Genomic DNA, 15,457 nt, shown 5'->3' with positions numbered 1-15,457 from the left:
GCTCTAGCTTCAAAAGCTTCATTTACAAAAGCTCTAGCTTTGAAAGCTTCATTTACAGAGCTCTAGCTTCAAAGATTCACTTGCAAAGCTTCACCTACAAAGCTTCAGTGCAAGGTATACAAATACCACCTCCGAACAACCGCCACTTCGACCCATACATGGATTCAATTTGAAGTCTCCAGCCAACATACTTTATTGACCGAAGACTTGGGGGACTACATTATGTACCATATATTGGGCCTCAACTGGGCCTCATAAAAAATACTTGGGGGACTTAGCACATTATTTATGTATTGAGGAACGAGCCTTTATTCTATAAAAGGGACTCCCTCACTTTCATTAGAGAGCACCCATTATTCATGTATTGAGGAGCGAACCCTTATTTTATAAAAGGGACTCCCTCACCTTCATTAGAGTGCAACGCCGCCAGCTGAGCAACTACCTCGCCGCGAGCATCACTCTTAGCCCATCACTTATGTACTGAAGAGCGATCCCTTATTTTATAAAAGGGACTCCCTCACCTTCATTAGAGAGCAACGCCGCCAGCTGAGCAACCACCTCGCCGCGAGCATCACTGGGACTTATCCTATTATTTATATGTTGAGGAGCGAACCCTTATTCTACAAAAGGGACTCCCTCATTTTCATTAGAGAGCACCCATCACTTATGTACTGAGGAGCGATCCCTTATTTTATAAAAGGGACTCCCTCACCTTCATTAGATAGCAACGCCGCCAGCTGAGCAACCCCTTCACCGCGAGCATCACTCATAGCCCATCACTTATGTATTGAGGAGCGAGCCCTTATTCTATAAAAGGGACTCCCTCACCTTCATTAGAGAGCAACGCCGCCAGCTGAGCAACTGCCTCGTTACGAGCATCATTCCTAACCCATCACTTATGTATTGAGGAGCGAGCCCTTATTCTATAAAGGGGACTCCCTCACCACCATTAGAGAGCATCGCCGCCTACTGAGCAACCGCCTTGCCGCGAGCATCAACTCTAGCCCATCATTTATGTATTGAGGAGCGAGCCCTTATTCTATAAAAGGGACTCCATCACCTTCAACGCCACAAGGCAAGCCAACCAAGGCAACACAAGTAGAGCAGCCTTGCAACATGTGCTACTTCTGGTTGAACATCACTTCAGATTGAGCACTGCCTCATATCGAACATCAGTTCAAGACAACATCTAGTTACTTCGGCCCACACATGGACTGAATTTCAAGTCTCCAGCCAAAAGACTCTCTTGACTGAAAACTTGGGGGACTACTGTTTATACCATACTTAGGGCCTCCGTATTTAGATCTCGTATAAATACTTGAGGGACTCAAATGTAATTATGTAATAAAGGAAGAGGCAAATATGTAATAAGTGAGGAGCCCTTATTCTATAAAAAGACCCCCCACCCTCACAATTAGGGAGGGCCTCATTCTCACCCTCGGAGGCCATTCCAGAGGCCATTTCTTAAGCCCCCTCATCTCTTTAAAGCTCCCACTCTCATTCAGAGCTCTCTCACCCTCAAAAATACAATCAGTGTGGACGTAGCTCAAACCTTGGGGTGAACCACGATACCTCTTGTGTCATTTACATTTTTTGCAGATTCACGGTCGGATTTACGTTGTTCCAAGACCTCCGGTTTTGTGCATCAACAAAAGATAAAGTGAATAGTATCATGATTGATTTTTTAGTGTAAAAATATGGCCGAAATGAGAATTTGTTAAAATAATCAAAATTAAATAACAACGGCATATTGATCGAATATTAAAGAGATTATCGATTAGATTTTGATGACATTTCGATCAAATTTCGAAAAGTAATTATTTCAGCTACTGAGATTTGTGTTTTCATCATTTCAGCTAATTTCACGTTTAATTTTGACCAACAATATCCATATGAAACATACCATTACCCAATAACTCAAGTTCTAATCAAAAGTCAACCATGACGATAATCCCCAATTGGAATAAACTAATACTACCAATTGGATTAGTTGCTTGAGGTCTGCTACATGTCAAAGTGTTATCCAGAGACAAGCATGCCTTTGCTACATGATCAGGAGTCATATCATTCATGATTAAAGTTGGCTTTTGGTTTTTGTTGAAACTACACACATATATTTGTGAAAAATCATCCACAAAACACCATGCTAAACGTATTACTTAGGTGGTAATTACCTTTTTTCTCTACTCAAAATCAATATTAGTGTAATTTGGTGTTTACGTTATAAAATTCACCAATTGTATATCTTCATTTTTTGGTGAGTGAGATACGCACATAATTATATATTCTCGTTTCTGCTCATGGCAATGTGATTTCCAAATTTGACATCCTTCCACATTTATGTTTTTTCGTTTCATGTTTGATGTTTCCTACTTCTCTTGTGCTATGTGAAAATTTTAAGTCAGAATGAACGGACCATGTGACCATATAATTAAACCCTCAAAAGAGTGAGAGACTGTAAAGTTGAAAGAGTGAGGTGTTTCGTGTTTTTGAGACTTCAACAATACCACCACGTGATCCGTTCGTCCTGACTTAAGAATATTTATTACAAACAAACAACAACAAAGCTTTATCTCACTAAGTAGAGTCGGTTGTATGAATCCTAGAATGCCACTGCGCACTATTTTGCGTCAAAATTTCCGTTAACTCCAAATACTCCATATATTTTCTTATGTCTTTTTCCAAGTTTTCTCAGGTCTTCCTGTATCCCTTTTGACTTGAGACTCCGTCTCATAATCGCATCTTCTAACTGAAGTCTTAAATTCATGTGTCTAAATCACTATAACCGATTTTTTCTCATCTAAGAACACACGGGCCACCTCGTTAATGCCAACTAAGTGAGAGAACCATCACAGTCCAAGCCTTATCACACATGATAGAAATCTTTTGTCCTAAAACAATATATGTTCACCAGTCACTCCTGCATAAAACGCAAAGCTCCATCGCACACGAAAACAAACCTGTCACAATTTCCATCAAATTTCTCACCCAAACCAACAAAATGCTGCCAATCTTCTTCCCTCCATACAAAGATTTTGATACTCCCTTACCAATATAAATACCGCAACACTCCTCCACAATCCACTCCTCCACAATCCACTCACCACCACTCTCCAACTAATTCCCATTGACTTCAATCCTCCCCCAAAAATTTAACAGTCAAACATGGTCAGCACCACCATCCTCGACGCTCTCAACGTCCGCGTCGTTGGCTCCGGCGACAAGTACGTCGTCTTCGCCCACGGCTCTGGCACCGACCAGTCCGCCTGGCAGCGCATTCTCCAGTACTTCACGCCATACTACCGCGTCATTCTCTACGACCTCGTCTGCGCCGGCAGCGTCAACCCGGACTACTTCGACTTCCGCCGCTATACCACCCTCGACGCCTACGTCGACGACCTCCTCAACATTCTCGATGCCCTTGGCGTCAACCGCTGCGCCTATGTTGGCCACTCCGTCTCCGCGATGATCGGCATCCTAGCCTCCATCCGCCGCCCCGAACTCTTCTCCAAGCTCGTACTCATCGGCGCTTCCCCGAGGTAAAATTAAAATTCGCACATTTTCTCAAAAGCTAGAAATTTCTTCAAATTGTTAATACCCAATTGGATATTTCATCCGAATTGAAGAACCCAATTGTTTAATTTTATTTATTTAGGTTTCTAAACGATCGAGATTACCATGGAGGATTCGAGCAGGAGGAGATTGAGAGGGTCTTTTCGGCAATGGAGGCCAATTACGAGGCATGGGTCAACGGCTTCGCCCCGCTGGCCGTTGGGGCCGACGTCCCGACAGCGGTCCGAGAATTCAGCCGCACCCTGTTCAACATGCGACCCGACATCTCGCTTTTCGTCTCTCGGACCGTGTTCAACAGCGATCTGAGGGGGGTTTTGGGGCTGGTCCGAGTGCCGTGCTGGATAATCCAGACGGCGAAGGACGTGTCCGTGCCGGCGTCGGTGGCGAACTACCTGAGGGACCACCTGGGCGGTCGGAACACGGTGGTGATTCTGGAGACGGAAGGGCACTTGCCCCATCTGAGCGCCCCGGGTATGCTGGCTCGGAAGCTTCGCCACGCCCTTGCGTCGTAGGTGGGGGCGGCGGGAGGGGAGGACTAGCTGCGAGGCGAAGAATTCAAGTGGTACACATGTGTTGTGCTGGGACGTGGTGAGAAATTTTATATTTTAAGTTGTTAACTTTTAGCACATATATTTTAGTATTTGTATAATGATACGTAGGATATCATCTTGTGTACCGATTACGTTAAAAAATCTATCATGCGGGACGGGTTCAAGATGAGGTAAATAAGCATGGAGATAGCGACACGTGGTCCAATACCTGTGGACATTAGTCCTTTTGGAGCGAAACTAGTTTTGGAAGGATAAGAATCTCCACGTGAATATCACGTGATGACGTAGCCCTCTTTTGTCAATTAGCAATGGCCCAATCCTCCTCCTTTTCTTCTTCCATTGTTCTTGTGCTTTACGATATGTCTTCTTTGGGTTGAAATCTTTGCCTTAATTCTGCAATTGTACTCGACTTCTTATATCCAGCTTTTTCCATTTCACTTTTAAAAATATGTTCTCTATGTTCAAAAATATGATTGTGTTTCGGCTTGAGGAATATGATTGGTTAACGGAAAGAGGTCTACATGATTGAGAGTAACAAATTGCGAAAGAAATTTGTAGCTGAAGTGGTTATACACTTGAAATTCCAAAGATTTCTCATTTCCCTAGTTTCATTTGTATAAGAAGAACAAAGACAAGTGAAATATTGATACAATAAGTAATTAGATTGATCTATCCATGATAACGAGAGATTATGAGCAAGGTTATTTGCCACCATTATTTTTTCCTCGTAAACACGAATCAACTGACAGGCAACTCCACTATATGTGAAGCAAGTCCTTACAAAATCGAATGGAGCTATAGAGAAGATGATATGATGAGCACCGAATTGCGCTTATCTGTTCTTCATATACAAAATTCATTCCAATGAAGCTAATAATGGGCAAAAAGAACACAATTTCATTGCGGAGGACTTGTAGCTTAGCGGCTTAAGATCATTCATTCTTACACTCGATGTTCCGAATTCATTTCTCCTCTCCCAATATTTCTTGTATCAAAATAATAACCCAACCTATCTTGTTCCTTTTGGGCTTTTATTTGTAACTTTTCATGTGCAAGAGCATCACTTGTAGTTAGAGCCCAGTCTTGGAGTTTCCACAGACAAATTAACAGTTCATAAGCTGTGTTTGTGAAAGCCTTCTAATTGTTGCGTTAGCCTGTTGGGTTTACCGTTTACCAAAGTCTCCACCCAACTAATTATTTTTTCTTTTCTTTTTTCATTAAAAAACAATAGATACACAATCTTTTTAGCATCTCACATACTTTCAATGGTTGCTTAGTTTGATTTATTCCCTTCAATGATTTTAAATAAGAGGGGTGTATGATAAGCTCAAAAGGATGTGAGAATTAGTTCCCATTTCATTTTGGGGTCATTTGGGATTGGACAATGATCTTCTTCAATTCAACCAATCAGACGACCGAAAATTAAGAATGGTGTCTGAGAAGTAAAAATGAGTGTGTGACAGCACGACCCAAAAAATATGGTCAATACAAGGAATTAATCTAACCAATATATTTCAGTAATGAAAATTGTTGTTTGCATATAAAAAAAACTGATTTTCAATTACTTAAGATGTAACACCATTTTGTTCATGTCACTTGGTACTACAATTTAGTAGAATTCATCTTTACTTTGTAAGTTAGAGGTTTTAGGTTCGATTCTCGTCAAAGATGAATTTGAACCACATTATTGCTAGCCCATTGTGAGACTAAGCTCATCCCCTCTCTATTAGTGTATATAATATCGTTTATTAAAAAAAAACACTATTTTGTTCATTTGTCAATAAAAATAAGATGACTTTATATCTGAAACTATTATAACATAAAATATTATCGAAAAATTAGATGGTCGCCTGCTCAAAATTTAGAAATATTTCACGGCTTTAACCAAGCTTTTATTGTGACATCCCACATCGTCCAGGGGAGTGGATTCTGTAAGCCTTATATGTATATTCCCATTTCTACCTAGCATGAGGCTTTTTGGGAGTTTACTAGCTTTGGGTTCCATCGGAACTCCGAAGTTAAGCGAGTTCGCGCGAGAGCAATCCCTTGATGGGTGACCCACTGAGAAGTTCTCGTGTGAGTTCCCAGAAACAAAACCGTGAGGGCGTGGTAGGGGCCTAAAGCGGACAATATCGTGCTATGGTGGAGTCGAGCCTGGCACGTGGTGGGGGCCCGGGCCAAGATGTGACAATTTGGTATCAGAGCCAATCCCTAGCCAAGGGTGTGCCGACGAGGACGTCGGGCCCTTAAGGGGGGTGGATTGTGACAACCCACATTGCCCAGGGGAGTGAATCATGTAAGCCTTATATGTATATTCCCATCTCTACCTAACACGAGGCCTTTTGGGAGTTCATTAGCTTCGGGTTCCATCGGAACTTTGAAGTTAAGCGAGTTCGCACGAGAGCAATCCCATGATGGGTGACCCACTGGGAAGTTCTCGTGTGAGTTCTCAGAAACAATACCGTAAGGGCGTGGTCGGAGGTCAAAACGGACAATATCATGCTATGGTGGAGTCGAGCCCGGGATGTGGTGGGGGCTTAGGCCGAGATGTGACATTTATTTTTTTTTACCCCCGCACATCAAATTTGATTAAGCATTTGACAATTGAAGGATGTAACTTGTGTGTGCAAAGTTGATGGGAAGCTTAGAGGAGTAACCAAAGTCAACTAATTAACCTACTAATCATGATTAACATCTACTAATACAGAATAACTTGGTCGAAAACAGAATAAAACACAAGTTAATTATGATCTTATAAGCTGGAGCTTTTGTGTGGTCAAAATTGGGTGCCAAAAGTGGAGAGAATTTTTAATGGGGTACGAGACGTAGCGCGTAAAGTCATGTGTTATTATACAAATAGAAGAATTTTTTTTTTCAAGTGTTCATATACTCATATAATGACATATTGCGTATGTGCCTGTATTCCTAACACACTGAAAAATTTCTCAACAGAATCCTATTTGACCGCAATTTTTAAAGAGTGGGTCGGTAGAGATAGCAAAGTAGAGGGTCCATATCGTCACACCCCCAGATGACTCAAGCAAGACCTGGTCAGTTTTGAACCACCCATGAGCCTAGTGGTGCAAACAAATAAACCACCACAAAAAAAAAAAAAAAACTAATGAAAAGGGTTTGAAAACTTTGAGTTTTAACGATAAGGACAAAATAAAAGGTAAAGTGAATAGTATCAGGATTGACTTTTTAGTGTAAAAATGTGGTTTTTTGTTAAAGTGAACAATACCGGGAGCTTTTCGTTAAAGTTCCAAAAAAATAAAAACGAAACGTCACTGTGTCACACCCAATTTTCTCAAAAATGTTGGTCCAACTTAATTATTTTTGGGTATGAAAACGAAATTGGAAATTATGATTAGTTAGGCTGCATGGAATTGGATCCCCTCCGGACTCAAAGAAACTGAGTCCAATGATCAAATGATCTGGGCCATTGAAATCAACGACTACAAACAGGAAGTCCCTCTAAAGTTATAATAATTGTAGCCATTGAATTAAATTTCAATGGTTCGAATCATTTGATCCTTAAGCTCAGTTCCTTTGGGTCCGGAGGGGATCCGGTTCCAGGCTGCATAGAGATGGATGACTCATTGAAGTGATGTGATGTGAAAGCTTCTTTGTCACAAGGAACCTAATGTGCAAGCAAATGGTGATGTAATGGAACAAGTTGGCTTCTCCTTGATCTCATGTTTTAGATCAATTTTTCAATGTACTAGTAACACGGCTCAGTATATCAAATGTCATAATACAACTAGTTGAAAAAAAAAAATTCTTTCAAATATTTATGTTGACTTGTATTTCCTATAATTTAGGATTTCCTAGTTTAGGATGGATCCCGTGTAATTTGGGAGAAATCTCTTTGTAATCTCCTGTAATTATTCTTTCCTATTTGGTTAGGATTAATATTGTATATTATACCTCTTCATGAGAAGAATAAACATATCATTCAAAGCATTCTCTTCTTGGCACCATAGCCTAGGTTTAATAATAATAAAAAAAAAAGTTGCGCACTATGCGCAGAACAGAACTCATAGTCACATACCAGTTGTGCTGTGCCATCCAACGAGCAAGCGACGCCATCATTGCTGACCCGAGTCCACCGTCCCAATCCCGTATCCATCATGATCCACTACTGCATCACGCCCAGATCGAAGCTCGCATGCCTCGTAGCTCACGAACCGACATCGAATCATCGCTGCTGCAATACTGACGCCAACCCAGTTGTCGATTCACTGCTTCTACTGCTGAATCGACGGGAACACTTTGCCTGAAATCATTGTTGCACAAACCTATATGACTGAAATCAATTTGACCCACATCATCATCTTGATCTAAATCTGCACATGTCGCTATAGTCTACTGCTTCTCATCTGCACTTGCGCTTGTTTTGAAAGCCCCATGATGAAGAAAAAAAATGGGTTTTTTCTTTTGCAATGGGGAAGGTTGTCCCACCTTCCACTTGAAGCCACGCTATTCACCATTTTTTACGCTACAATTTAATGGCTTGCAATGAGATCAAACCAAAGGAAGATATTTCGACTCTTGGTTTGTTCTAATGTCTACCCAACAAGTACTCTCACTATAGTTTGAAAGGGCATTCAAAAGATTTTTTGAACTTATTGGCTATCCTGTTAATTGGGATAAGACTCGTGATCCCCGTTGTAATAAGTCGCATGCATTAATTGCTAAAACTAAGGTACATTTTGAACATACAGTTAATGATGGTAAAACTTTAAAGGTTTCTGCATCGGTTACAAATAATACATGGATAATTGATTCTGGTGCTACTGAACATATGACTTGTGATTCTAGACAAGTACAAACCCTAAAACCATCTCCCAAAATTGTCGTGAGTGTTGCCAATGGTAATGTTGCCCCTATTATCGAGGAAGGCGATGTTTCATTTTCTGATACCCTGAATCTTGATTCTATACTCGTTGTTTCTTCTCCTGACTATAATTTATAATCTGTTGCTCAAATAACTGTCATCCTCAATTGTCTTGTGATTTTTTGGCCTTTTTTGTGTTTTAAAGGACATTCAGACTCGCAAGACGATTGGTTATAGTATTGGGAAGAGGAAGCTCTACTACTTGGAGCTAATATCGAACAGTTCTTGGATTGACTCAAGCTCTTGCAGTGGAAGGAAATCAGGGGGATAAGACTAAAGCTTCAGAGATTTGGTTGTGGCATCGTTGACTTGGACATGCTTCGTTCGGCTATATGCGGAGCTTGTTTCCTAGCCTATTTGTTAAGCATGATATTTCTAACTTTAAATGTGATGTTTGTGAAATGGCTAAAAGTCACCGTACTTCGTTTTCACCTAGTTTGAATAAAAGTTCAATCTCGTTTATGATAATTCATTCTTATGTTTGGGGACCATCTAAAACTGCTACACTTTGTGATGCTCATTGGTTTGTTACTTTTATTGATGACTGCACACGTATGACTTGGGTTTGTTTAATGAAGTCCAAAAGTGAATTTACTTCTTTGTTTTAGCAGTTTTACAAAATGGTACAAGTACAATATAAGTCACAAATATAGGTTCTCAGGAGTGACAATGGCAGCGAATATGTAAACTCTGAAATTTGGGCCTTTCTTGATCATTATGGTATTTATCATTAGACTACATGTCCATATACTCCACTACAAAATGGTGCTGCAGAATGCAAGAACAGTTAGCTTCTAAAGGTTGTTTGTGTTTTTTTGCTAGAGATGCGTCTCTCGTTATCTTTTTTATGACAAACTCTTACCTCAGCTGCGTATCTCATGAATCATGTTCCATCTAGATTAGTCGACTTTCAGACACCGCTCCAGACTCTCTCTTCATATGTTGATGTTCATACAGTTCCTAATCTTCCACCTCACGTGTTTGGTTGTGTGGCTTTCGTTCATCTTCATAAACAGCAGAGAAGTAAGCTTGAACCTCGGGCATTACTGTGAGTGTTTGTAGGGTATACCTCAAATTAAAAAGGGTATCCTTATTATCACCCTTTGATGAAAAAATTGTTTGTCACTATGGATGTTGCGTTTCATGAGAATAATATGTACTTTGCCAATCCTGAGTCTTCACTTCAGGGGGAGAATCAGACAGAAGTTCAAACTATTGATTATACTATTCCACATATAGTTAATGTGAATGATTTGGATTTAAGTGGTGATGTCTTGAAAATAAGTGGTGATCATTCACATGAAAACAATGATGTGAATGAATTAGAACTAAGTGGCAATGTCTTAGAGACAAGTGGTGATCATTCATATGGGAACAATGTTGAAAATCTTGAAAGGGAATAGTTGACATCGCCAGATAACTCAGTGCCAATTTCCTCACCACCAGACAGTCATGTGTCGCTAACTACCTCACATTCGATCTTGAGTCCCAATAACCATAATCAATCATCTTTGATCTCGGATACACCACCACCATGTCATCTCCCTGATTGCGTCAACCGAGGTATTCCTAAACTTACTTATAAAGCTAACCCTAAATGCAAAACTAGGTATCCGATGAGTAATCTTAACCCTAAGTCTAATGTGTTATACATGTTAAGTAATTATGTGTTTACCAGTCACCTGTCAGAATCAAATAAGTCATTTGTGCATCAATTATATATCGTATATATTCCTAATAGTGAGCATGAGGCTTTAGCTGATCCACGTTGGCAAGTAACAATGAATAAAGAGTTGAAGTCTTTGAAGAAGAATGCTAACTGGGAGACCACAAACTTGCCAGCTGGCAAGAAACCTGTGGGATGCAAATGGGTAAGTACAGTGAAGTACAAAGCTGGTGGGACGATGAATCGCTTCAAGGAAAGACTAGTAAAAATGATACACTAAAAAAATATGGAATTGACTATATAGATACATTTGCCCATGTGGCCAAGATCAATACAGTCCATGTTTTGTTGTCCTTGGCTGCAAATCTTAATTGGCTATTACAGTAATTCGATGTGAAGAATGCATTCTTGCATGGGGATTTGACAGAAAAGATTTACATGGAACTCCTACCAGAGAGTAATTTTCCATAAATGCATAGACAAAAGGTGTGCAAGCTTCAAAAATCATTGTATGGGTTGAAGCAATCCCAAAATCGTGGTTCGGTAGATTTACCAAGTCTATGAGAGCATTTGGATATAAGCAAAGTAACTATTATCAACGCTGTTCTTGAAACGTTGGAATAGAAAGCTTACATCACTCATTGTATATGTGGATGACATGGTATTTATCGGTAATGATCCGGATGAGCGTGTAGCCTTGCAGAAATATTTAAGTACACAATTCGAGATGAATGATCTTGGGCCTCTAAAATATTTTCTCGAGATTGAGGTATCAAGAAGCAAGTCAAGAATCTTCCTGTCACAGAGAAAGTATATTATTGACCTGTTAAAAGAAACTGGTATGTTAACATGCAAACCTGTGACTACTTCGTTTGCAGAAGGAATGAAGCTGAGAATTGATTTAAACCAAGTACCGGTAAATAAAAGGAGGTAACAACGGTTTGTGGGAAGGTTAATGTATTTGACATATACTAGACTAGAAGGTTAATGTATTTGACACATATTAGACCAAACCTTGCTCATGATCCAGGAGAAAAACACATGAATGCAGTTATGAGAATATTAAGTTATTCATGATCCAGGAGAAAAACACATGAATGCAATTATGAGAATATTAAGTTATTTGAAAGGAAGTCCAAGGAAAGGGATTTTATTTTAAAAAATGGTCATTTTAGTATTGAAGGTTATACGGATGATGATTGGGTCGGTTCAAGTGATGATATGCGCTCAACATCAGGTTACTTCACCTTTGTTGGTGGAAATCTGGTTACTTAGAGAAGCAAGAAATAGGGAGTACTAGCAAGGTTATGACGACCAGTCCCTAATTTTCTATGTAATTTCCTTCCTGAGTATGTAAAATGACAATTATACCCTTGATAGTAAAGTGGAATCTGACGTGGACGTTGTCATTCAACATTTACTTTATTTTTCGTATTATCTTAATTAAATATTACTCGTTATAACGGACGCGTGAGCGCTAACTAAACCCAAATCGGGGTTTGTAACGAAAAAGTTATGCTTAGTTAAAGTACGTTAACAACGGATAAAATTGTACATGAATGTACAAATTATGCAGTATTAATTAACAATGTAGTGTATAATGGGTTAAGTTTCTGTATTTTTCAAATCATGAAAGTTGGATCCTTTCCAACTTTAAAAATCGGCCAGAAATCCACCATACCTACCACACTAACCGAAGATTCATCCCATTATTTCTATCAGTAATCATTCCTTTAATTTTTTTTATATAGCAATCAGACACTTACTCCCTTATCATTCAGACATTTTCTCTCTCTCAAACCGTATACCTTTCTTCTCTCTGCAACATAAACACCATCATCATAGTAAATTAAACTTCAAATCATCACCATCGTGTTCCTCTCATCCCCACGAGTCCATCCATATGAACATATTCAAAAGTAACCAAGTTTTGAATGTCTAACTCGAAGCTCCGACTCTAGTGTAAATTCTCTGATGACTTTCCGTTCGAGTTACAAGGTTTTGGAAGGTTTAGAAGCTACTACACAACTCCTCGATGTCCCTAGCCTAAGTTTGAAGTTAAGCCAACGTGAAAACACACGGTTACGAGACATCGAAAAAAGGGCTAAGGCTTCATGTGTATGTTCACATTACACCGTATGCTCACCTTGGATCCATTGTAGGTGCCTGTCATGTCCTAGGTTGCAATGGGCAACTAGGACTCGTATCTGATACGCATAGCGCCAATTTTCACGTGATTATAGTACTAGAGCATATATATTATGATTACACCCAATGATGTTCATGTCAGAATTTCTCTGAATGAACTCGTGTGTTAGCATAGACTGATGAGCACTTGATTTACTAATGAGAACTTGATTTTCTTATGCCGCAGTTGAGATATTATGAATTGAATGTTCCTTGAATTATTGTTGAAATACCTTTGATTTCATACTTATACGTAGTATGATTTTCAGGAAATTATACTTGATTTACGGTGAGGGGTTAGTATGTTCAAAAAGGAAATGTGTTTCATAAACATTTTGTTTTTCGCCCTTCCATGACTTAATTAGCTGAATCTTCTGTGACGCACCCAAATAAATGTAGGAGTTTATTTCTGGTTGTGTAATAAGTACCTTAACTAGTTTCGACTGCTTTACTTGTGTCGTATTGTTATTTATGCTCTGACTAGTTACGCTTTATGGGTTCTTTCTACTACTGTGCACACTCTTTATTAGCTTAAATAAATTTTAGCTTTGTTTTAAATTTATCCACATTTATACATAACTTATCTTATGGCTACGTCACCTTCGGGTGTCAGCCAGCATGCCTTGACTCCAATCGGGGTGTATCACAAGTCGAATGTAGAAGCGGAATACATAAGTATGGCTCTTGGTATTTGTGAGATTTTATGGCTTAAACTACTACTACAAGATTTGGGTGTCAAATATAGTCAACCGATGAAGTTGTTTTGTGATAATAAGGCTACTCGCGATATTGCTCATAATCCGGTGCAACATGATAGAACTAAACATGTAGAGGTTGACAAGTTCTTTATTAAAGAAAAGCTAGAAGGTAAAATAATTGAAGTGCCTCCAATCAAAACGGAAGATCAAATAGCTGACATTCTTACCAAAGCAGTTTGTAGTGAAAAGTCAAGTTGGGCATGTGTAACAAAATTAATCTGCAAAATTGAATAAAAACCATAAGATTAATTGATCTAACAGTTTTTATTCAATTGTATTGGTTCTGTAGTTGTAATGTGCACTAGTAAAAGCTTTTTAATGAGTTCCCAATTTTGCATCATGGTTAAAAATTAGGATAGGTCTTAATGAACTGCATTTACGAAAAGGGTGTGCTATCCACACACACATTTTTACTTCTCACACACTCCTTGTTAATTATTGTCATTTGATCTTCTTTAATTCAATCGATCTGACGGTTACAAATTAAGAGGGTGTGTATGAAGTAAAAAGAGATATGTGGATAACACATTCCTTAAGAAATAGTCTTAATACGGTTGCTAAATTGGTTAACGAGGTAAAAACACGAAGATTGGTTTGGTATTTAGAAATTTGTTTACACCGGAATGGTATTTTCAGACATAACTACTCCCATGTTCGGTATAACATCTCTGGTGGCCTCTTCGCCGGAATCACCGCCCCCTACTTCTCGATTCCTCTTGGCTCCCCACATGAAAGCACAACGATAAAGTGCAGTAACAAAGATTTGGGCCTTTGAAACGGTACTTTTCAATTGAGGCCAAGAGGCCCAAAATAAAAAAGGGTTCAAACACTCGTGGACTCTGATTTCATGGGTTTCAAAATTCTAGCTCAACAGAAAGAAATATAACATTTTTAGAGGCACCTATACATTATGTCATAGAGATTTGAGATGAAATCGTCACGTAATAGATAGAACAGTAACAAAAACACTAAGCAGACAACAACTTGGAAATCCAACAATCTTACAATTACATATCCAAAAATGTGTGGACGTACATTTGTTTCCAATGCACGCGTGCGTGCACACCATATCTAATCTAATCATACTACAAATTATAGCACTTTATATATTACCTAGAAACCACCACCGGCGGCTCAATGGTTGAGGCGAATTTCATGCCTGTATTTTACACAGCTCGTCCTAAGTTTGATTTCTGGTGTTGGTGAATCATGTGATGGTGGTCAGAAGAAACTGAAATGCATCTTTGAGTATTTCTAACACTTAAAATAATGGATTGTTGTGGCTCCACCACCAAATGGTCATTTTTTTTATTATTAAAATAATAATAATAATAAGCTAGAAGAATTCAGATCCTTGTCTCTTTGTAATATGCTAGATTGATAGAATCTACGTGTGTGCCAAAATGTGAACATTCAACTCAAAATTAATTTACTAGTGATACAGAACTCTAAGATCATTCAAACTCTTATGAAATGTGTTATGTTACCGATGTGATATCAAAGCTAACCCACCATATACAATAGAACTATGTAATAAGACGAGATAACAAAAGTACTACACGTGCATGACCCTAAACATCCATGGAAGACTTAACCAAAAAGGTCCAAAACCAATTCACTTTCTCGATGTTTCCACTTGGTTCTTCTTTTTACAATTTTCTATATAATATAATACTCCAATATCATAGTTCATCAAGTCAAAAAATGTGTATGTAGTCCAACGTTTTAGTAAAAAAGATGTTAAATTTCTACCAATACATTTTGGATGTGAAATGCCCTCTCTTCAAATTATTGTAATAGGTCTGAATCCTACTCTTTTTCTTTG

At 38.9% G+C, this 15,457-nt stretch overlaps 1 protein-coding gene across 1 annotated transcript; it reads left to right on the top strand.

The window, feature by feature from the left end:
* Window positions 1–2,870: 2,870 nt before the first annotated feature.
* On the top strand, window positions 2,871–4,571 carry LOC103426424 (strigolactone esterase RMS3-like). Its single transcript, XM_008364517.4, has 2 exons — window positions 2,871–3,539; window positions 3,656–4,571. Exons 1-2 carry the CDS (start codon window positions 3,166–3,168, stop codon window positions 4,083–4,085), a joined length of 804 nt encoding a protein of 267 aa, XP_008362739.2. The 5' UTR covers window positions 2,871–3,165; the 3' UTR covers window positions 4,086–4,571.
* Window positions 4,572–15,457: the final 10,886 nt, after the last annotated feature.

This window comes from Malus domestica, chromosome 08, assembly GCF_042453785.1.
Source record: "Malus domestica chromosome 08, GDT2T_hap1".
Classification (NCBI taxonomy): Eukaryota; Viridiplantae; Streptophyta; class Magnoliopsida; order Rosales; family Rosaceae; genus Malus; species Malus domestica.
This window is presented reverse-complemented; position numbering and strand designations above follow the sequence as displayed.

Coding starts and splice junctions, on each gene's coding strand:
- LOC103426424 (XM_008364517.4), top strand. CDS start 3,166: ATGGTCAGCACCACCATCCTCGACGCTCTCAACGTCCGCGTCGTTGGC. Junction 3,540..3,655: donor CTCATCGGCGCTTCCCCGAG/GTAAAATTAAAA, acceptor TTATTTATTTAG/GTTTCTAAACGATCGAGATT.